The 22,891-nt window shown below is 41.1% G+C and overlaps 1 protein-coding gene across 1 annotated transcript in view; it reads right to left on the bottom strand.

Annotated features, from left to right (window-relative positions):
• The window catches only part of ALDH1A1 (aldehyde dehydrogenase 1 family member A1), a 54,247-nt gene that overhangs the window by 18,527 nt on the left and 12,829 nt on the right, over window positions 1-22,891 (bottom strand). Inside the window, exons 2-6 of the mRNA XM_075560541.1 lie at window positions 16,820-16,924; window positions 7,374-7,514; window positions 4,294-4,423; window positions 1,694-1,755; window positions 220-348 (exon numbers count right to left, since the gene is read on the bottom strand). Coding sequence (XP_075416656.1) covers window positions 220-348; window positions 1,694-1,755; window positions 4,294-4,423; window positions 7,374-7,514; window positions 16,820-16,924 — 567 coding nt within the window. The remainder of the gene's footprint in view (window positions 1-219; window positions 349-1,693; window positions 1,756-4,293; window positions 4,424-7,373; window positions 7,515-16,819; window positions 16,925-22,891) is intronic.

Below are 22,891 nucleotides of genomic sequence, written 5' to 3'. Positions count from 1 at the left end.
GTGTTTGCATTTGGCTTCCCGTACACCCATGGGCAGAGGCTCATTTGGGTTAACTGCCAGGAAAGCAAGCCAGTCGCCATGCCAAAAGGCATTCATATCCCTGGACAGGAGCGCATATCCCTGCTGAGTACATAGTTTACAGTAGCACCAAACGGAATCTTCCTGTTCTACATTAGGACTCCTGAGTTACTTGTATATGACCTGGTTTAGGATACCTACCTCTTTGATCAGAGATGCCACGTGGAGAGCCGTGAGAGGCGTCTGCTCGGCAGGTTTGACAATCACCGTGTTCCCACAGCTGAGGGCGGGCCCTATCTTCCAGATGAGCATAACCAACGGGAAATTCCACTAGAGAGAAACAATAGAGGCTTTGTCCTGCTGGAAAACACATTTGCTAATCTGACTTCTCCATTCTGCGCACTGGTAGATGCTGAAGAGTAATTGTAGTTTTTTGAAGTAATCTGGCGTAGTCTACTTAAATGCATTGACAGCAACTTGTAGAAAGCTTTACATTTTGAAAAAAAATTGCTATAAAGCTCCAAATAAATCAGGTATGGGAAAGGACCAGAAATAAATTAAACTTAGTCTGTGCATGTCATTTTCAGCTTTTTCTCTACTAAGAGAAATACAACCACGTGGCTGGGAAGTTGGACCTTTTTATTAAATAATACTGTAAATTTTGTGTGTTTAACAAATGAATTCTCCCCTTTCTCCTAGTAGGCCACTCCTATAGTGATTTACCTAGTGGAATTCTTAAATAGCACTTCTTTTAAGACAAATGTGTTGTTAAAACACAAAGAAGTCACTTATTGAGGAGTCATATGAATCCAAACAAGTTAATTACTTTTTTGTGCAAAAATCAGAGCCTTGTGTACCTCAGAAGGTTGCCCCAAAATTAATCAAGGGAGTAGGCCAAGTGGTTTAACATAGTGACTAGTTCATCACAGTAAAATAAAGATCAGCTATTGTTAGGATTCAGGACAATGTAGTTTTCAGATTATTTCAAAAAATGAATGATTCATTACAAATGCGATGTGCATATATTTCAGTATTACTGAAGCAAAAGATTTGTCATTGCCAGCTCCTGAGCAACGGACTTCTAATTTGCCAAATTGTTTTCTAATTTGGCAGCTTTGAGTATGCCAGCCAAAGTGAAATCATTTAGATAGCATCCTGGCTGCTGGGCTTAACAGAAATGTCATGATTAGAGATGCTAAGAAGAATTTAGAGTACTTCAGATTTACTTATCTAAGGCAGACTATGATCCATTGTTCAGCTTTTCACGTAAAAACAATTCTTTCAGGATTTGAACAATGTTGTTGCTACCTTCTCTGTGATGAGCGGTCCCAACAAGGAGATAAAATGTGTTGGGGAATCACGCTAGTCGATCCTGTTTTCTTAAAGTGACATCCTGCAACACACGGCCCACTGATTACCACGTTGCCACCCGCATGTAAAGCATGGGTCATACATAGCATATATGAGTGAAAGTGTAAGGTTTATTGTATGTATGGAATGTAAGGCATGTAGAAGTGTGCTACGGTGATAAATCCAGGCACAGAGATTGTCTCCGCATTTAGCGAATATATACAGATTAACTTGTGTGGAGAATGCTTCATAACCAAATGGAATAATCTAGAATTACTTAGAATTTTGTTATTAACATAGAAAATGATACGGTGGACTGACTTACAGGAATGATTTGTCCACATACTCCAATAGGTTCATGTTTTGTATACGTGAAAAAATTTCCATCTGGAAAATAAAAAGCAGACACAAGCATATTTAGACAAACATATATGGCATTCATGGGATGGTCGCATAAGGCTTATGTGAGAGGAAGGCGTAGGCCATAAGTGAAAATAAAAACACCTCACAATAGTAATTTAGGAGGATAGAATCATGAACTTGAATTAGACCACAGCAGAAATCCTTAAAGTTAGAAAAGATCTTGTGGTAAAATGAGTTCCCTATGTGGTCTTTGGAAAAACTCTTTGAAAGATTCCCCTTCACTCCTAACTCCTGAGAAGTTAGTTACATTTGTCCTAACTCTTTAGCCCAGAAAGTGTGTCTTTGCTGTGGGTGGTCTTGTCCTGGATAAACTCCAAACCACTTGGCTTTGATCTTTTTTCGTGTGGGGCTCAGCTACAGCCTACCCAGTGATGGGTGTACACCTTCCAGAGATTGGCCGATATATTATGCAAATGACGTGGCTCTAAACAGTGTCTGCGACCTATCAACAAGAGATTGGTCAGTTTGTGGTCCCTGTTGAGACAAAACATGCCTCAAGATTGACAACAGGAGAAATTAAGCTCACTTCCATCGTCCAGTGGATGCTCACTCACAGCGACCCTATTGGACCGAGTAGAACCACCCCTGGGATTTTTGGAGACTTTGACTCTTTACAGGAGTTAAAAGCCCCATCTTCCCCCCACAGAATTTTGAAGTGCTGAGCTTGCAGCTAGCAGCCAGATGCATCACCACTATGCCACCAGGGGTCCTCGAAGCTGACAGACAGCTGTTTATAGAAGCAGTCAATCTCTCAGAGGTTTTTGAAGCAGAAAGAAGCAAGCAGGAAGAGAATCTGTAGGCAGAAGCTGATGGAAGGGAGAAGAAGAAACAGACGCGAGAAGAAAGGGTCTGAGAACAGTAAAAGAGGTCAAGGGTGGCAACACCGAAGACACCAAATGTCCCCCAGGAGCCCAGTGACAGAGCTGGAGTGACACATGGCAGGACCTGAGGAGCCTTGTCCTCAGAGGCTTGAGAGGAGGTTTGCCTCGCTGAACAAAGAAGGGAGACTGCTTGACTTCTAGCCTGCTGATCTTGATCCAGAGTTGAGCCCCGATCCTTAACCAACTACTGAACGTTCATTATCCTCTGTGAGTTCTGGGTGACTGTTACCACAAATTGCTAACAGCAGAAGCAAACTAGCGAGTGATATGGAGGCATGGTTAGTGTCTGGATTAGTTAAAAAAAAAAGTTTGGAAGACAGCAGTGTGTCTGGCACTGCATAGGAATTGACTTCACGCCGATTTTTATAGGTGAAGTTATTAGTACAGATCTGAAAGGTAAAAGTTATATTTTATTGTCTAGGAGACTTTCTATATCATAACATTCTAAACAAGGCATGGGAAAGAGGTATAGGAGGTGGGTGGCTAAGCAGCTAAAATTTCTCCTAACAAAAGTTTTTTTTCCCTTTAACGTAAAGTAATAGAATATAAAAAAATGGTAAATTTAGAAAATAGAATTAAAAGTAAATTAATGATAATAAAAAACCTCTGTGAAAGCAATGAGATGCATCCTTTCTAGTGGTTTGTTCTCAAATATTCCTTTTGTACCTACTGAGCCATAGAAACAAAACAAAATCCCAGCTAAAAAGGCACTTCTTTCAACCTGATTTATATCCCTGGGAGTTTGATGTGGTAAACTTGGGAGTGACTTTGTGCTTCATCAAGTTCCCTCAGATGCCTCTGGGCTGACTGAGCCACAACTCAAGATCTATTTGTATTTGAAATAACTTCTGCTAATTTTCTAGAGATGAACAATTACTATGATGATAAATTTTCTTTGTACCGCCCTGACCTCACTCTCCTCTTTTTAACTTACTAGGTATTCCTGCTAGTTTTCTGGGCACTCCAATGAGTTTGGAGATACACATGACCAGAGAGGAGGCTGTTGTATTTATATAGTTAATAATTTTACAGGAATTAAACTCTACCCATACTGTTTTCCAGATTGATGTCTTTTTCCCATTTCTATTTCAGTACATGCATGGTTCCATTCAAATAATGTAGACAGGCATATTCATATACACATCTTCTTAAGTCAGCTATAAATATAATCCCATTTTGTTTAGGGTTGTTCTTTAAACAAATCAGTGTAAATTAGTTTATTGAATTAGCCTGGTGCAATTACATGGGTTACGCTGCATTAGACCTGAGGACAAATAGCCATGATTGACTCACAATGGAACAAAAGGCTTAAATAAGTATATTATAGATGGGTATAAATGTGACCGTTGGACTAAAATTCAAATACATAGTTTCAGAGGTCAGTTTTGTAAAGTTTGGTTCTTAAATCAGTAGTGATTATCTTCTATGTGATTACGCTGAAACATCTTCAAAGACATTTGATGATCTCAACAGAAATTTCAATTTCAAATAGAACTTTCTCAAGTCAAAAGAGGAGCTACATGTGCCTATTTGGCTGACATTTTCTTAAAGGGGAGGTTGAAATTATGCAGCCTACAGTAATCGCTCTCTCTTCCCTCAGCACTTTCCCAAAGCAACTTACCGATCGGAATTGTTCGGCCTTGGATCTTGTCAGGCCAGCCTGCAAAATAGCGTAATGTTTTTATGCATCCTCCTAAATCCATCAGATATGAATTGGCAAATAGTTTTCCACCATTCATTGACTCGAGTGTCTGCAAAAGAGAACAAACTTTACATCTACATATTCATTAAAGTCCCAGATGAAAGGATATAGGTGAATATATACTCCCCCAAACCAAAACTCATTGCCAGTGAGTCAATTCCAATTCATAGTGACCCATTAGTATAGAGGAAAACTGCTTCATAGAATTTCCAGGGCTGCCACCTTTGGGATGACAGACTTCCAGGGAATGACTGGGAGTTCCAACTCCCAAGCATTGAGTGAGTAGCAGAGAGTTTCAATGACTGGGCCACGAGGGCTTCTTTTGAATATCTGTCTAACATTTTGAAAGTATTATAGATTTTTGGGAAGATGCCAGGTGGCACAATGGTTAAAACATCTGGTTGTTAATTGAGAGATCTACAGTTCCAACCCAGTACCTGGTTTGTCGTTGAAAGATATAGTGGTTTGCTTCCCAGAAAAGAAATTATATAGATCTATCTATACACACATACACACACACACACATATATATACAGTTCTCAGTGCATATATATTGATCTATATCAAAACCTATTGCTTTCAAGTTGATTCCAACTCATCTAAGACAGAGTAGAATGGTCCCATGCAGTTTTCAAGGTGGTAAATCTTCATGGAAGCAGACCGCCACTTCTTTCTCTTACAGAGCAGCCGAAGGGCTTACACAGGAAGGTTTGAACTGTGAACATGCAGTTATAGCCAAGAATTTTAGCCACATTGCCACCAAGGCTTCTCCATAAATATGTCAGCTCTGGAAACCGTCCAGAGCCATTCTATTCTGTCAGGTAGCATTGATAAGCATCAGAAGAGATTCAATGGCAATGACTGGAGTGTTTGTGTTACAGAATTTGGGATATGAAGTAAATTCTGTCATCATATCTAAGCTCCATTTAAAAAGAGGCAAATAATAATAACCTTAAATAGTTCAAATAACTTGCATAAGGTTTTGTAGCAAGACTCGGGGAGAAAGAGTAGAGAAAGAGTTAGTTTCTGGTTTCTCAACCACAGCCCCCCTCCCTCACACCATAAATGTGCTTCAAAAAACCCATTTCCTAAGAACGAGTCAAGAACGGCACCTAAAATCCTTAGATTGAAATCCCAACAGGACTTCTCATCGATACAACTAAGGGTGACTCTTTCGTGCAAGTGACTATTAATGACGCTGCAATAATTATTTCTGGGTTTTGCATTCCATCTGTGTGTAAACAACCGAGCCACACAAACTTACATGAATGCCTAGATCTTTCATCCAAAAGTGCTCAGTTTCGAATGAGACTCATAGTGCTTAGAGAATACATTGGAAACTAAGATCAATGAATTGAAAGCCTTCAAATTTGGTTGTATTTAGTATGCAAATTATGACACATGGAATTTTCAACAAAATAGACGTTTTTTTCTCTCTTTTAATCTTGAAACTTTCACTCTTGGCTACTATTATCGTAATTACGTTTGATGGTCAGGCTTTAAAGTCCAGCCTGTTTTCTGGTATCCTAACATTAAAGAATAATCCACTTACTTGTTTCCTTCTCTTCCTAAACTCTTTGTAGCCTATTGTTCTGCCAGCGTGGTTACCAACGGGAATGTGCGGCTATGGACAGCATAGTCACCTGGCAGGAATGTGTAGCTGATGGAATATTCTGTTACACACCATCTTCTGCCTCTCTATTACACTGCCCGCCACCTCAACCTTGAAATCAAACTTGATTTCTATATGTCTGCAAGTATTCACCTTAGAAACTTGTGTTGACAAATATAGTCACTGTTCCATAATCCGCCGCTTAGATAAACAAGAGAATCCAAAATCCATATTTTAGCTAATATAATTTTATTGCACATGGCTTCTCAGTCTGTATTTTTGCATACTTTGAATTATGCGAATCTTTGAGTAATAAATCATACCTTATTTACATGTACTACTATGAATGAAAAAAATCATATAAACAGTAAGCGTATATATAATTGGATTTTTTTTCTTTATTTTAAAATATTTTGTTTTATTCTATCTTAATCAAATATTTCTGGTAGGAGAAAAGTGGACATTATGTGCCTTAATGGACTAGAAAGACATTTGGGGGATCTTTAACAAACTCCATGAAATCCCTGACTCATGAGGTCAGATATCAAACAAGTTTAGAAACCCAGCAGATCAACCTAAGAATTTCCTACTGCATGTGGCCTCTTTACAGCTCTGAGCAGCTCTGTATTCATGGAAAGAAATATGTTAGATGTGGTTAAACTCCAAGTGCTTGAAAAATTTGGACTAAAGACTCTATTACAGGGTTGCGGATGGAATCACTCCATTCAGAAATAGCGTGCGCACTGGGACTTGAGAATAACTCTAATGGTAACATTTCTGTACAAAATGAAACACACTCCATTCCTCACCCCCCCCCACCACGACCCCTGTGCTGCTTCCCAGTTCAGACTAGACTGGACCATGTACACAGGTAGAGAAAGGAATGGGAGCTCACGACACACAGAATCCAGGAGTGGTGCTAGTGATGCCGGAAGGGTAGGTGGAAGGTGGGGAGAGGAAGGGAGAAAGGGGGAACGCATCTCAACGATGGACACATAACCAGCATCCGTCTACAGGGGGAAGAACAACAGAAAACCGGGGAAGGGAGACAGCGGCCAGTGTGAGAGATGAAAACATTAACTCTACAATCTATCAGGGGTTATGAGCGCAGGGGCCTGAGGAGAACAGCAAATGAGCTGACACTGAGGGCTCAGTAGAAAGTAAATGTCTAGAAGAGAATAAGGGCAACCTATGTACAACCGTGCCTGATTCAACTGATGTGTGGATCGTGATAAGAGTTGTATGAGCCCCCAATACAATGATTTTAAGAAAATGTAGATGAAATCTTTTGTTGCATTTACAGCCACTGAAATCTAACAACTTCCCAATTCCAAGAAGGAATGTTTTCTAGAGCTCTCATTTCCGGCTCAATTTGGCTACTACTCACTGCCAACAGAAGGCGATCCCTTTCAATTAGGTCAGCCAACTTGGAGAGTAGTTGGCCCCTTTCTGAAGCATCCATAGTACGCCACGGAGAGCCGATCTGGAAGGCTTGTCTTGCAGCCTTCACCGCTTTGTCAACATCTTCCTGCAAGAAAAAAAATACTACTTCAGTTCGGTGGTCTAACATATTAGGAAATCCAGGGGCAATGACCACATAGGGGAGACTGAAGCTTCTCATCAGTGGGCATTGCGTTTTCAATTAGCCCAGAGTCTGACACATTTATGGCCTGCTGCCATGAAGTCAATTCCCATGTACAGCAACCCTAGATTGGGTTTTCAAGACTATGCAACGTTTCCCATTTATGGAAGCAGATCGTCTCTTCTTTGTCCCTTTGAGCAGCTGATGGACTTGAATGTCTATATTGTAGGCAATACTGACAACTGAATGTTGACATAATGCCCATTTCCTGGTCTCTGGAATGACGGGCTTAATGAATGCACCATATGGTTGGTCTTTTAGAATAGAACCACTGTGGTCACTATTTTTATCAGCTATTATTATTAGAAGCAGAAGACCTGATGGTGCAGCAGATCAGGCTTCTAAGTGCACAGTTGCCAGTTCAAACTCACCACCTACTCCATGGCAGAAAGATGAAGCTGTCTGCTCCCATACAGATGTATGGTCTCAGAAACCCTATACCAACCCTATTCTACTGTGAGTTGGAATCAACTCTATGGTGATATGGTGAGAGGGTGGTAGATCATTAAAATGTTTGCTACATGTCCAGTAATGTTCTCAAATACACATTAACTCATCAATTCTTAGTAATTTTAGGAGAGAAATATATTCCCCATTTTACTGATGATGACACTGCGGCAAAGTGAGAGAGGAGAATTGCTCATGGGCAATAGAGAAAAATGGTAGAACTGTGTTTGAGTAGAGCCCTTTCTCTCACATTTCCATATGCCTTTTGGTGTTGCTATTAGTAAGAACTACAGACTTTGGGCCCCATGGAACCTATAAAAATATCTTGTTTACAACGTGCTACTCTTTGTCCAGCCCGACTTCCTCTCACCTATACTCTCATAATTCTCTTTCCTTAGAATCCTTTGCTGCTTTCAAAATACTTCACATTGTTTAGGACCCACCTGAAATATTACAACTTAATAGTTAAGTGTCCATTGAACTCCAGACACTAAACTAAGTCTTTTACAACTATTAGCCTATCAATTCCCATCATTTCACTCTTATTATTTTCATTATCATTTTAACTGGTCTCACATTGAATAAATGATAGTTTATTGATATTAAATGTCAGAGCCAGCAAATGGTACTGGCAGAATTTGATTCCACATGTGACCCCAAAATTTGACTCTTCTAGTTGCGCAAATTTGCTTCCTAATAGTGACCTCTTTTACAATGCGTATTTAGGGCTATCTGGATAATAAAGTATAATATTTCTTACTGTTCTGGGCATACAAAGGGCACATAATAAATATTTAGTAATTTGTTGCTTATATTATAAACATATTGATTTTATAAGAAGTTATAATCCTAGTGACATGTCACTATATGAACACTTATGTGGTACATCTTATTTTAATAAATTACAATATATAAGTGAGAGCTTTTAAATTCATAAAAAATATTAGAGGTACGGGTTTTTTTTTAATTGCAGAACTAGCATTTCATGGGTGTTTATTTCCAGGGACAGCAATTTTTGAGTTCATCAGAAACAAATTGCTATAATAACTCAGATTTCCCATGATCCATAAAAAGTTTGTCCTGTAATGTTTAAAACTTTTGTTTTTAAGTAAGGTGCCACAAGCCTGAATGTATGAAGACAGTTGAAATGAGGATGAAACACCAAATGCCTCTTAAGTATGGTTAAGAAAGGCCCGACTCTTCAATTACAGCAAGACTGTACATTTCCACGTTAAATTCATTCAGAAACGAGAGAGTCGAGAGAGTCGTTATCAGAGCAGCTTTACTTTTACACCTGCCATGGGCACTTACTTTAATGGACATTTGCTTTCATCCTCCACCATCATTTGCTAGGTCATGCGTTAGTAGGAAAAGCAGTTTTCAGGATTAGTCAGAAGAGCCTAAAAGAACCAGTGAAGTGAAAAGAAAACAGTTCCCACCCACATCTGTGCTTTGCTTTGTTACCTCCATTTGTTCTTGCCCGCCTCCTCCTTTATCAGACCACTGAAAGGCAGTATATGGCCCATTGTTAGCATAACTCAGCTCATAAATGAAACTCCTAAGCCCTCTTGGCTCATTATCTAAAAGGGTTAGTTCCAGAATATTAGGTTTACTCTGACTATGTCATTTACTAGATTCGTACCTTCCCGTAAGCAATGTTGCTGGAGGCTTCTATACAAAATGCTGAGAATGGCAATAATTATCTTTTTTTTTAAAGTTCATAGATACCCCCAAAAGGAATAGTTTGAAAAGAGTGTTGATAGTCGAACCAAAGTGATGCTTTCCACGGGCAGTTTATGTCAGGAACAATTTAACCCGAGGGAGAGGGACGCGAAATATCTGCCAATTAGAGAAGCCATATGACAAGATTTTTAAGGTCTTTTGTAGATTAAGTGCCCTTAATCTACCTTTGTGCAGACAGCCCTGCTCTTTTCAGAGCAGCAGTAATTGTCAATGAGTGCAGAGCAAATAAATGAAAAAGATTTTCAAGGCTAAGGTATGATCCTCGGCTTTCCCTTAGTGTATTTGAGAAACCAGATAAATTCCTCCAACTGCGCCAAGAATGTCCTCAGACTACCTTACATGCAGTCATCGGGACCTCAGTGCATATTTGTTTTAGAGATGAAATTAATTCCAAACCAGTGTCAGAGCTTCTTGTGCAGGATCTCGGTGCTGAGACGTCAGGGATGTTTTTCCTTCTGTTCATTTGGGACCGAGAAGGGACCTGCAGCGTTCCTCTTGCATGGCGAGAAAGGGTAGGCAGCTTTCAGGGATGACATGTGTCCTCACATTGCCCTGTTCTGCTTTCGACACAGTCTTCCGACTTGCCAGAGCTATCAAACAACTAGGCCATTTGAGGTCAGCTGGGCTTGTGGGGATCACTAGAAGTCTTGGTGAAAGATGGAATGTGGATGTCTTAGCGATCTAGTGTTACTAACTAGCAATAATACCACAAGTGGATGGATAGCTTTAGCAAACAAAAAGTATTATTTCACAGGTGTCTAGAAATAGGAACTCCAGGCACCAATCAGCTCTTAGGGAAGGCTTCCTTGCTCCGTGGGCTTTGGAGGAGGATCCTTATCTCCCATCTCTGTCTGTGGCCGGTGCTTTCCTTGGAGAGCACTGTGTGCATTGGCATCACTGTTCCCCTTGGTCTGGGAGTTTCTCAGCACAGGGATCCTGGGTGTGAGGACATTTGCTATTCCTGCCTCTTCTATAGGAGGTTCCATGGAGATCTCTGTCTTCTTGAATTCCTTATATATCTTTAATGAGATTGAATCAAGATTGAACTTAATCCTTTAGATTACGTCCTAACTCATTAACATAACTCTCTCTAAACCTGACTCACTAATGCAATGATCATGACACATCGGGATAATTAAAACAGATCACCAAATGGATCTGCTAAATACTACATAAAACCACAAAACATGGTCTAGTCAAGTTTTCATGGGTTTTGGAGAGGAATGCAATTCATTCCCTGATGGTTCATCATTTTGCTTCCCAGAATTCCTGCTCTTGCCAAATACTTTCACCCTATTATATCATCAAACGCTTTAAATCAAGTCCAGTGACTAACCCGGGGCAAAAATTCCCCTTTATCTGTGAATCTAGAGTACACATTTTCTAATTCCAAAGCACATTGTAAGTAGGAGCGATTGGAGAGAAAAAAAGGAAAATATGCACCAGGTATGTGCACATTGAAAAAAGAAGAGACAATTTGCATTAGCTCTCAGGGCTTGAGGAGCACCCTCTGCTCTCTGAGGCGGTCTAGGCAATGGCCTTGTCTTCTGGACGTGGAGTGTGGCCTGCCAGTTGGACTCTGGGTAGCGGCCCCTCAGACCTGGGCTTCAGCTCCCTCTTCCAGGACCACTTGGGTGGCAACTCTGCTCCCTTAACTGTGACCAGCCACACTCACATAGTCCAATTTGCTGGTAAACATGTCCCCTTGAGCCTGGAAGGTCTTGTCCTTATGTTGCCTTGTCATAGCCACGAAGTCACTCAAGTCTGCTCTACATCTGCTGAGTCATCAATTCTGCTCGATTCTGCTGAGTCATCGCATGCAGACCTCCTGGTTCTCCAATGGATGTTTCTCTGGTATTACATTTCCTCTCTGCACCAGCACCAACCCCACTCGTAGCTCTTCTTTCTTGGTGGCAGTCGGGTCTCGTTCTTCTGCTTCTGCTGCCGTGTGTAAGCATCAGCACCATGCAATTAGCTTTCTCTAAAGCGCAGCTTCTGAATCATCTCATGCAGATCTCCTGGTTCTAAAGAAGTGGCTGCTTCTTTATTTCTACATCTTGCTATCCACGCCATCACCGAAGAGTGCTTTTTCTTTTTTGAAGGTTAAAAAAAAAACCCAACGCTTTTATTTAACACTTACAAAAGTTTTCTACCTGGGGCTTGTTAGGTATGCGGAGTACTGCTTCTGAAGCAAGCCTTCGCATTTAGGGTTTGAGTGTTGGCCTGGAAGTTGTGTGGCCTTGGGACGGTTAGGGTGTCAGGCTTGTAGTGCATGCCGTCTTCAGGGTTTCGGAGAACACCCTTATTTTCGTCCTCCACGAGAAAGTTCTCGATAATGTTGAACACAGTCTGCCCAAGGTGATGGTTCTCAGTGGAGCCTGGTTGTTCCAGCATAAGACGGAGCTTCTCCATCTCTTGAGAATTCTCAGCAGAAGATGGTCTAAAGGATGATGTGGTCATGCCAAGTGAGCAGATTGCTCAGGGAATCCCGATCTCCAGATTGGCCGAGCCTAGGCAACTGGTCTGTGGTGCTCGCCATAGTGAAGTAAGTCACCACCCACACAGCCTCTTTCTGGACGTCAAACTCTCCATTGTTCAGCAAAGACACCAAATACAGACATCGTGCCATGATTGATCAGCTGCTCGATGGACTCAGAGTCCAGGCCGCCTCCTTCTGCATGGAGGACTAGGCCGGGTGCCTCAGGAGCTGGGCCAGCACATGCAGCATGCCCACGCGACGATGGCCTTCTGGGTCTGCTGACCAGGTCCCGTGATTGTGTTTCGCACCATGCGGAGAGAGGGGGTCATGCTATGGGGTTCTGAGCTTATCAGGGGCTCCCCCATGCTGGGGAGAGCCCCTGTGGTCAATGCGCTCCTGGCAGCCATCGGTGAGGTAGGACAGGGCCCAGCAGGAGTCTAAGAAACCCTTGAGGTCATCGTGGGCAGGAAGTTTAAGAGGGTGGGCAGCACTGCCTTTACTGTTTCTACACCAGGCTGTGGATCCTGGCTCCGACATAGGTTGGAAAAGGGGCACGCGATTTGTATAGTTGTTGAAGTCTTGGCTAGTGGATGTGGGATAGCGTTGCTTGAGCTAGCCATGTCTGTGAAGTATGTGGCGTCACCTGCTCTATTAGCCAGGGCCCACACTGCCTGTTCACACACAGACACGTTGGTGGAAGACAGGAGGGCAGTCTGGGGCTGGATGGCGCCCGCATCCATGCCAGTCTGGGTCAGCTCCGAGGGCCCCGAGGTGATGGTGGTCAGTGCCCAGGCTGCCAAGAACTGCAACTGAGCATAAAGGACCAGCCTCGCTTCTATGATCACCTTCAGGGGCCGGGTTCTCCCCTGGGACAGCAGCTTCCTGGCTGTGTGGGGGGCCCAGAAACATAGAACCAGGTCTGGGCTATTGGTCCTTTGCACTTTTTCATCCAAGTTGGGTCTGGTTCTTCTACCACATCCTTAGAAGATGGCTTGGAGATAGCATCTGCGATCTTCCTTCTCTTTGAGGTATGTTCGTCCTTCGTGGCCTTCCGGAACTCCACCGTGACCTCCATCCACTGTTTTCGCCTCCCAGGTCCCTTCAGATGAGGTGGGGTGCGGGAGGGCCTGTTGGGTGAGGTGGCACATTTCTGAGACACAAGGTTGGCCCCCGCAAGAAGGCACTGAGTGTCCTGGTCTGCTTGGCCTTGCATGTCACCCCGAGGCTCCCAGACAAGAATGTAATGTCCCCTGGGCATGCAGGCCAGGAATTTGGAGAGGACCAGGTGTTCCTGAGAGCAACCACGTCCACACTCACCTGTGCAGGAGTTCTTTTTATGTTTTTCCTTCTCCACATTTTTGTTTTAAAAAGTACAAAAATAATACATTTTTAAGGCTTAACGGGAGTACACTGAGTCCAGGCAGAGGTCCTGCCCCAGCCAGGGCTGGGACTTGGCAGTTGGAGGCAGAATATGGTGTCGTATATGGTGTAGCAGAATATGGTGTAGGAATTCAAGGTTCAAAGGAGGTGCTGCACTCTAAGCTCCATTCTCTTGTTGATAGTCAGGTCCCTCTGACTTCTCTGCTTGACAGTTCAATCTCTTTTAGACCTCAAACAAGATTGATTCAATATAGAATCTAATCCTATAGAATTTGTTCTGCGTCCTTCACAGAACTTCTTTGGATCCTACCTCATTAATATCATGAAGATTAGGATCTATTTTTTAATGGTAGTCACACATGAAGATAATAATATCAAATCACAAAACGGAGGATACTTATATCAGATCACAAAATACAGAGCGATTACATATTGATGACAATCATGACTTGGCCAAATGAACACATATTTTTTGGGAAGCACATTTCAAGCCATGACACTGAAGACTAAATGTTTCCCAATTTGGGGGAATAGCTTAAAGGACGCAGTTTCTTGAGATTTTTATGCCATCTTTCCCGGAATCAGCACTATTTTTCTGCAGAAGTTTTCAAGTAAAATATTTTATAGAGGTGCAGAATCATTATCCCAACATAGTTTCCAGTCATCAACATTCTCACTTGTTAGGTCCATCAGCTGCATTAAATGCTAACACTTCAGAAGACATTACATTTATGGAATGAAATCCTAGATCTCTGATTCTTAAAATACTACTTCCTCCCAACCAGAAATATCTGCATAACTTGTTGAAAGTGAGATTTTTTTTAATATTACAGAGCACAACAATGATATCTGGGAAGTTTAGTGATAACTTTCAAAAATGAAAGACTTGGTCATAATTAAAATGTTATAAAGGAGCATAACATTTAGTGGAGATATTTGTCTTTGCATTCCATTTTTGTGCAACATTTTTGAAACCCCTATATATTAATGCTTCCAGCATTGTTAAAAACTTTTTCATTGTTTCTTATTTAATCCTCAATGTTTTCTAGCTCTTAATTTTACACAAAAAAGGAACAGATGGCCTATCCTCCCTTTTGAAGACTGACTGCGCTGTGGAATATTTGGTAGCCAACACTGGATGTGACACCCGGGGAGCTCTGGTTGGTGGGGTGTGGGTGGAACGAGTGTTAAATAACATCACAAAGAACCTTTCCTGGGAATAGTGAGAAATCCTCAAAGAATTTATGCACTGATAAATCCTTGAACTATTGTATTCTGATCAAGATTGAAATCTGTTAGCAAGTGTCATGTGATACCAGACTATCCTGTTTATATTTGACTGTTGACTCCAATTTTTAAGCCCTTTCTGTTATTAACCTGATGTCATTCTGATAATACAGCAACTTGAATTTGGGAGCCTTCCCTCAATTCCAAAGAGCCCCTCAGGTCTTTAGCTATCATGGAATAATAGGTCTACATTGCTTAGACCATTAAGATTGTGGTTGGTGATGTCATTGATCAAAACCAAGCCCAGATGACCGAGTGAGATTGCCCGCCGGGTTCTCCAGGCTGATTTCGCTAGAAGAGAATCAGCTCACTGGACTTTCTCCTCAAGAGTTGTTGAGGGGGTCCAAATCACCAGTCTTTCCCTTAGCAGCTGAGCACTTCACTCTTAGGCTATAAGACACGCTGTAATTAAAAGTAGTCATCTATTGACTGGTGGGATAAAAAGCAAGCCAAAGTAACAACAACAAAACAGGCACTGCCATCAAATCTATTTCAAGCCATAGTTACCCTACAGGATAGACTGCACCTGCTCCATAGGTGTCCAGGGCTGGGAATGTTTAAGGGTGCCTTCTTTTTCTCACCACGAGCTGCTGGTTTAAAAGGCCAACCTTACTTTTGCATTGGCAGTTAAGCATTGGCAGCACAGCGCTTAACTGAATGCACCACCAGGGATTCCATCAAAAAGGGCAATAGTAAAAAACAAACAAACTAACGAGCAAACAAAAAAACCCAGACAGGCCTGGGATAGGTGCTTTCTGTCACTCAGTGAAATAGTGCTGTGCTCATTAACACAATGGATGTGTGGATGGATAGAGTGTGATGAGTTGGATGAGCCCCAATAAAATGATTTTAAAAAGAAAGAAAAAGTATTGATCATTTCATCTGCCCCAATAGTCTTTTCATGCAGTTACCTGACCAGACTTTATGTCACAGGGACTTGAAACTTGGTCACATCTGGGCAACTGAAGACTAGAACAGTGATTTCAAATTAGACTTAAACTTCAGGACAAAATATAATGTGATGGTATGCATTCAGATTTCTGAAAACCTTTAATAGCCTCACCCTTGATTGTATTCAACATCACCGTATCTTACACTGAGAGTGATAGGTACTTACACTGAGAATAATAATTACAAGGTAAGGTAGTAGCCCTACCAGTCATAGGCTCTGGAGCCAGAAGATCAGTACTTGGATGATTTTCCTATTAGCAGTATCGCCTTAGGAGGTTGGCAGCTTTATTTTCTGCCCTTACATCCTCAGAACTTACATGGGTTGAGAATAGCATGTTCTGCCTAGGGTTGCCTTGAGTGTTCATTCAAACACCATGCAGAGCATATTTTTTAAAAGTTATTAACAAATAAGTTAGTTTCCATTTTTTAAACTATTATTAGCTAGAGCACCACAATCTTTAATTTATTATTTATGTTAAATAATTTAAAATTGAATTTTAAAAGTATTCAGCTTATTCAATGAATTTGATGAGCAACAGGATGTTTTAAAAAATCATATATTAAGGTTTACTGAAGAGCAGTTTTCTGTGAATAGCTCTTGAGTGTTTGCTCAATCATGGTGTGTACAGTTCTTATGGCTACGCTGGATACTATGTCCATTGAAAAAGAAGCAAGACCAATTAGTATATAGCGAATAAAACAGAGCACCCTCAAGGAAAGACTCATCACCATGAAATGGCTGCTTAATGTTCGCCATGTTCCCAGAACTACTTAAAAATCTCCCGGGAAGCCTCAGGAGTCATATTTTAATGACAAGTCTATGTCAACTAGCAGTGGACTGTGGGGTCTCAGACTGGAGAGAGGGACAGAGGACCCACGCAGGGAACCGGTGCTGGGAACTCACCTTATCTCCCGCTTCTACTTCGCAGAGCTTCTCCTCGTTGGCTGGATTGACGACAGGGAATTTCTTGCCACTCACGGAATGGTGCCATTCGTTGTTGATGAAGATCTGGAAAACGAAGAAAACAGAAATGAATTTACGTCTACAGGCTGTCTCTTTTTTTTTAATTTATTTTTTTTAATTTTTTTAAAATTTATTTTTTTACATTTTATTAGGGGCTCATACAACTCTTATCACAATCCATACATATACATATACATACATCAATTGTATAAAGCACATCTGTACATTCTTTGCCCTAATCATTTTCTTTTTTTTTAAATCTTTTTATTGGGGCTCATAAGGCTCTTATCACAATCTGTGCATACATCAAATGAGCAAAGCACCCTTATACATTCGTTGCACTCGTCACTCTCATAATTCACCTTCCACTTGGGTTCCTGGAATCAGCTCGGTTTCCCTTTTTTTCCCCCCATCCCCCTCCCTCCCTGATCCCACCCCAGGTCCCTTGATAGTTTACAAATAATTATTATATCTTATCTTACACTCCTTGGCATCTCCCCTCACCCGCATCCCCCTTGCCAATCTCCCAGAGAGGAGGTTACACATAGATCTCTGAGATCGGTTCTCCCTTTCTACATGCCCTTCCCTCCTGGTGTCGCCACTCCCACCGCTGGTGTTGAAGGGTTCGTCTGTCCTAGATTCCAGATTCCCTGTGCCTCCAGATCCCCACTGCACCGCTGTACATCCTTTGGTATAACCAGGTCCGCAAGGCAAGGTAGGATTGGGGTCATGATGATTGGGAGGGGAGGAAGCGTTCAGGAACTAGAGGAAGGTTTTGAGTTTCATGGTTACACTGAACCCTGTGTGGCCCATCTCCTCCTCACAACCCCTCTGGAAGGGGTGTTCAGCTCTCTACAGGTGGGCATTGGGTCCCCATCATGCACTCCCCCTCTTTCACGGTGATGTGATTCTCACCACCACCCCACCTTTGATGTTGGATACCTGGTCTCCTCTGTCCTTCATGGTCACCTATGTTGGTGTGCTGCTTCCGTGTGGGCTCGGTTGCTTCTGGGCTAGATGGCCGCTTGTTTGCTTTCAAGCCTTTAAGTCCCCAGACGCTATATCTCTCAGTAGCCGGGCACCATCCGCCTTCTTCACCACACTTGCTTATGCACACTTTCGTCTTCAGCCATTATGTGAGGAAGGTGATCACACAATGATTGTTTTTGTTCCTTTGTATCTGCTACATGGTCCATTCAACACCTTGTATTTGGCCTTTTGGCTAAGATCAAGTACAGGCTGTCTTTAAAACGGTTCACAGAGTTCACGCACTGCCATCCACTGGAGACCTACTCAGATCCACTCTAGAGGCCACGGTAGAACTGCCTCTGTGGGTTTCTGAGATTGTAGCTCTTTAGAAGAGTAGAGAGCTTTAGCTCCCTCCCAAATTACATATCGTCCATCAAACCAAGAGGGTTCCTGGTTGGTGAAAAGGTTAATGCCTCTCCCAGTTGCTAACTGAAAGGTTGGGAGTTTGAGTCTACCCAGAAGCAACTAGAAGAAACTCCTCATGATCTGCTTTCTGAAAACATCAGACACTGAAAACGGAAAAGCCCCACAGAGCACAGTCCTATTCTGAAACACATATGGACACCAGGAGTAGTCGGAATACACCGACACAACTCATTTCTTTTGAGAACTGGAACATTACAAATTCTCCTCTTTACCACCCTCCCCACACCCCAACTATCATTATTTTTTTGAACTGATTAAGACACACAACACACACACACACTGCTTAAATTATGAGGTTATTTTGGTTCTTGAAATTACGGACTCAAGGAAATAATCTAGGCAAAGATGCCTTTATCTGATGGGGGCCAGGGTAGGGCTGGGGAAAGGCCGTACATTTGAGGCACGAGCAGAGGCTTTGACAGCCTTGATGCTCATAAAACCATTTGCTCCCTTTGCCACTTTAAGTTCTGAACAGGCTCCTTTAGTGTTACTGATTTGATCTCATAAATGATTCTTGCGCAGGCCTTTATTTCACTATTTGGATGGTAGTTTTGAGGAAATGAATGGAAGTTTACTTCGAAGAAAAGTGGTTCGTTACATTTCTTTTGATTGACTTTTTAAAGGCGTGAAGGTTTTCTTTCTTGTGTGTAAACATCTGACAATTCATTTGTTCTCAGATGAAAACGGGGCACTACGCTTTACTGGCACCTAGGAAAAAGAAGCAGACATCTACACAAAGAAGGTCTCAGAAAACGGGAAATTTTGTTCCGTGAATACTATGAACAAATGGAAACATTGGAAAGTCTTCGTCGTTCATTTTAGAAGTCTCAGTTTCCAGCTTTCAAGTTCACATTCCATCCAATACCCTGATGGCACTCTGCCAGCCCCTTTTGATTAGCTGAGACGCTTTGATTAGAGTAAAGACACTTGACAATGTCCGAGGAATTGCTGATCCTTTCGCGACCCTACGAGCTGCATCGTCTGTTTCTGACAACCCCTGGGATTATTTTCTTTTTCTTATCCATGTCTTTCCTATTTTTCCTCCCGTCTCTTATTCTTTCTTGGCATATAACACCTGCAGTTTTGAGTAGTATTATTTTACAACTTTCTGGTCGTATGGTTCTAGCAAAATATGAGCTGGTTTATTTAATTTTGAATTATTTTTGTTAATCTATGTGGTTTTAAATAAAAGTTGGCATGTACTCTGGGTTAGTAATAGAAAATTTAATTAAGATGCCCCCTTAATTGATTTTTAATAAAAATAAGTTATTAATAGCACAATGTGAAGGACTTTCAATAGATTGAAAGGCCCCCTCCCTTGATTTAAATCAATTGCTGGACTAAACAGAAACCACTTAATTATTAAACACTTCCCCCATGTTCCATTTTGAAATTATATATTATTAGTTCATTCACATTCTACAACATTCAAATGAAAGAAGTCTTTTAAAGTAAGTTAAATAATTTATCACTAACATATTTTATCATGTGGGGGCCATTAGGCTGTCAAATTAGTAAAACTTTTATTATTATGCATTCTTAAATGCTTTCACATAATTAATTCACTACTTTCTCTTTTAAAAAATTGTTAAGACAGCCAATTCTTAAAAGCATTTCCTTAAGCTTGTTTTCAGGCAACATACTTTCTCTACCATGAGATTTGCTACCTTAAACACAATAGCACATTAAAAAAATATCAACCTTCCCTTCTAGCCTGTAAGCACCATCAAATCAAGGACTATAGTTTCTGGCTTACCTGTAGTCTTTAATACCATCCAAGCCCCCAATGATTTTTAACCATCATTCTACATTTCTTGAATGAATAACATAAAATGGAATCAAAGAACCTATAACCTAGTAGCTATGTGTGGACAAGTCCTATGATTTTCTGCACATGAAAATGCTATTATTTGCTATAAAACAAGGAGAATAGTCGCATATTTTGTTAGTTCATATACTTTAATCAACCATACAATAAAATAGCTGTTGTTAGGTAAATGCCTCCCAGTTATGCACCATCCTTATCATTGTTGTGAAGCTTGAGCACACAGGATAAAATAGCAGTAGCCTGTGAACTCAGAGACATTAAAAGAATCATAAAGATAGTCACAAAGTGACAAAAAATATGTGGGTAAAAATTAAATGGGGGTGGGTGCAAAGTTTTCTAGATAAACAGACTAAATGTGTGAAGATACATATGTGCAGATATGAAAAAGATGGGGCTGTGGAAACAATCCCTGTTTCTCTGATAGGGTACTAGGATGAAGACTGGTGTGCCCATCATTGTCCTTAGAGAGAAATAATCAGCATCTTAGTTCAACCTTAAATCAGGTGGAACAAACAAGCTAACAAAAAAACAGGTAGTTTCTATCCACCTGGGTTCACTAGAGTGAGTCAGCAGTCCAGCCACCAGAAAATCGTTTTATAGCCTCTGTAATTACCATGAGAGAATATTTTCTCATAGGCATCAATCCTTATCTCTTAGCATTTTCTTTCCAAGAGACACATGGGAAGCACATCAAATCAACGTGTCTGAAATTGAGTTTATTGTAACATCTAGTTTTATGCAGTTCTCACCCCAAACTACATCTCTAAATTGTGTTCTCTCTCTCTCTCTCTCTCTCTCTCTCTCTCACTCTCTCCCACTATACATTCTTTATTTTGTTAATGACATACAACCTCCAGTCACCACTGGGTCTATTAAAACTCCCTTCCTATTTTCCCTGCTCCCTTCTCTACCTCATTAAAATGTAATCTTTTCCACTTATCATAATCATACCCAGCCTGTTCCGATTTTGTCCACTCCTGGCATTGGGCACTTAGCTAGTTCTCCAATGTCAAAGTGCCTATGTTTTGGCTTAAACATGCTTTCCAAACTTTTCTCTCTCCAACCCCAGTCTGCCTCTGGCGTGGTCTGAGTACACTCTCTCAAACACCCTGCCCTTCTTTGCCGATGATCCTCAGACTGTGTTCACTCTTTTCTTCTATTCACACTTCAAACGTAACTTAGTGTGTCATCTCCTCTAAGATTTTGTTACTCACCCCAGTAGGGTTTAACCTCTTCCTCCTCTCCCAACACAACATTGTGGGATCTTATTGCTAAATTGATTTTGAACTTTGCCTTGTACTAAAGTGAGATATCTAAATATCAGCTCACTGAATGGCAAACAGACAAACAAAACCTTTAGAAACCACGGCATTGACTTGCCTGGACTGTTTTTTACCTAACCTAGCACACTTACATAAGGTTCGTGTTTGTTAGTCCTGCCTTCCTTCCTTGTCCTAAAGCTTGCTTTACCTCCTCAGATGTGGTATCTTCAAGCTAAGAAAACACACTTCTTCTCTTTTGAGAAATAGAATTCCATTGTAAGTGGTTACACAATCAACTGCTAGTCAAAAGATTAGCTGTTTGAATTCACCAGCCACTCCATGGGAGAAACTTGTGGCAGCCTTTGAAACCCAGTCGGGCAGGTCTACTCTGTCCTCTATGGTTGCTATGACTTGAAGTGAATTAAAGGACAATAGGCTTATAATAATATCACCCAAACCTAATAAAAACATGTCACAGCGTTTGTTACTTTCTATTTGCTCTGTTCTGAGACTTCCAGCTTCCATCTGGGCTCCTTTATCCTCAGCACTGTGCTAATTTGCAATTTTATGTTTTCTCTCTTTTGTAGCTTTTTTTTCTTTTTTTTTCATATAATCGGTTTGGTTGAAGAACTGTTACTGAAAAAGATCCATCGTGTTCCATTATTGGAATCTTGCATCTAGTTTCTAAGCTGTAAATATAATTCCTCCTTCAGAATAAAGTCAGGGCATGCTTAGTAAGGGATCATCAACCTAAAGTAAAAATGCAAGTCTATCTGGTAGCATTAAGGTGAGTGAAAAGGATCAGCAGTGAGAAACAAAATTACTAGGAGCTGGTCTGCATTATTCACTTTTAATATTCAACAATGGAAGGGCACTATGTACCCAGCTTTTGTTTAATTTGTGCTTGCACTCACATAATCCCAAGCATTCACTTTTGTATTATCAGAAAATTGTGTGTCATATGATGGGCAAACAGCAGATGCATTCTGGGAGGTACAAAAGGATATGCTACGATAAACTGAATCATGGGCTTTTTTAGGGCTTACTATCTAAGCAGTCCATGTGCTTATATCCAGACCAGCCAGTAAAAATAGATAGTTGTAGAATAAAACCATAATTGTAGTGCTTCGATGAATAGCATAGAGGAAATGATGGGAGAGAGAGCTGTGAGCTGAAAGAATACAGCCTGGAACAATGCAATTGGAATTAGTGGAAAGAAAAACAATGAACAATGGGGGAAAATCACATCTGAATATTTGTAACATGGTAAAAAGATCAACTTTAAACAGAACTTTCCAGTGGAGATAAATCTTGAACAAAATCAGACCAGGGAAATACAGTCAATTTGTGGTGGCGATTGATGCCTGGAGCGAGAAGGATGGACTTTGTTCTGGGTTCAAGAAGCGAGGAAGATCATCACATGGGTGCTTCAGGAATATCCAAGAAAGAACACAGAGAGATTTGAAG

The sequence above is a fragment of the Tenrec ecaudatus genome, chromosome 10, assembly GCF_050624435.1.
Source record: "Tenrec ecaudatus isolate mTenEca1 chromosome 10, mTenEca1.hap1, whole genome shotgun sequence".
Classification (NCBI taxonomy): Eukaryota; Metazoa; Chordata; class Mammalia; order Afrosoricida; family Tenrecidae; genus Tenrec; species Tenrec ecaudatus.
Note: the sequence above shows the minus strand (reverse complement) of the source record. Positions and strands in the feature narration are given on the sequence as shown.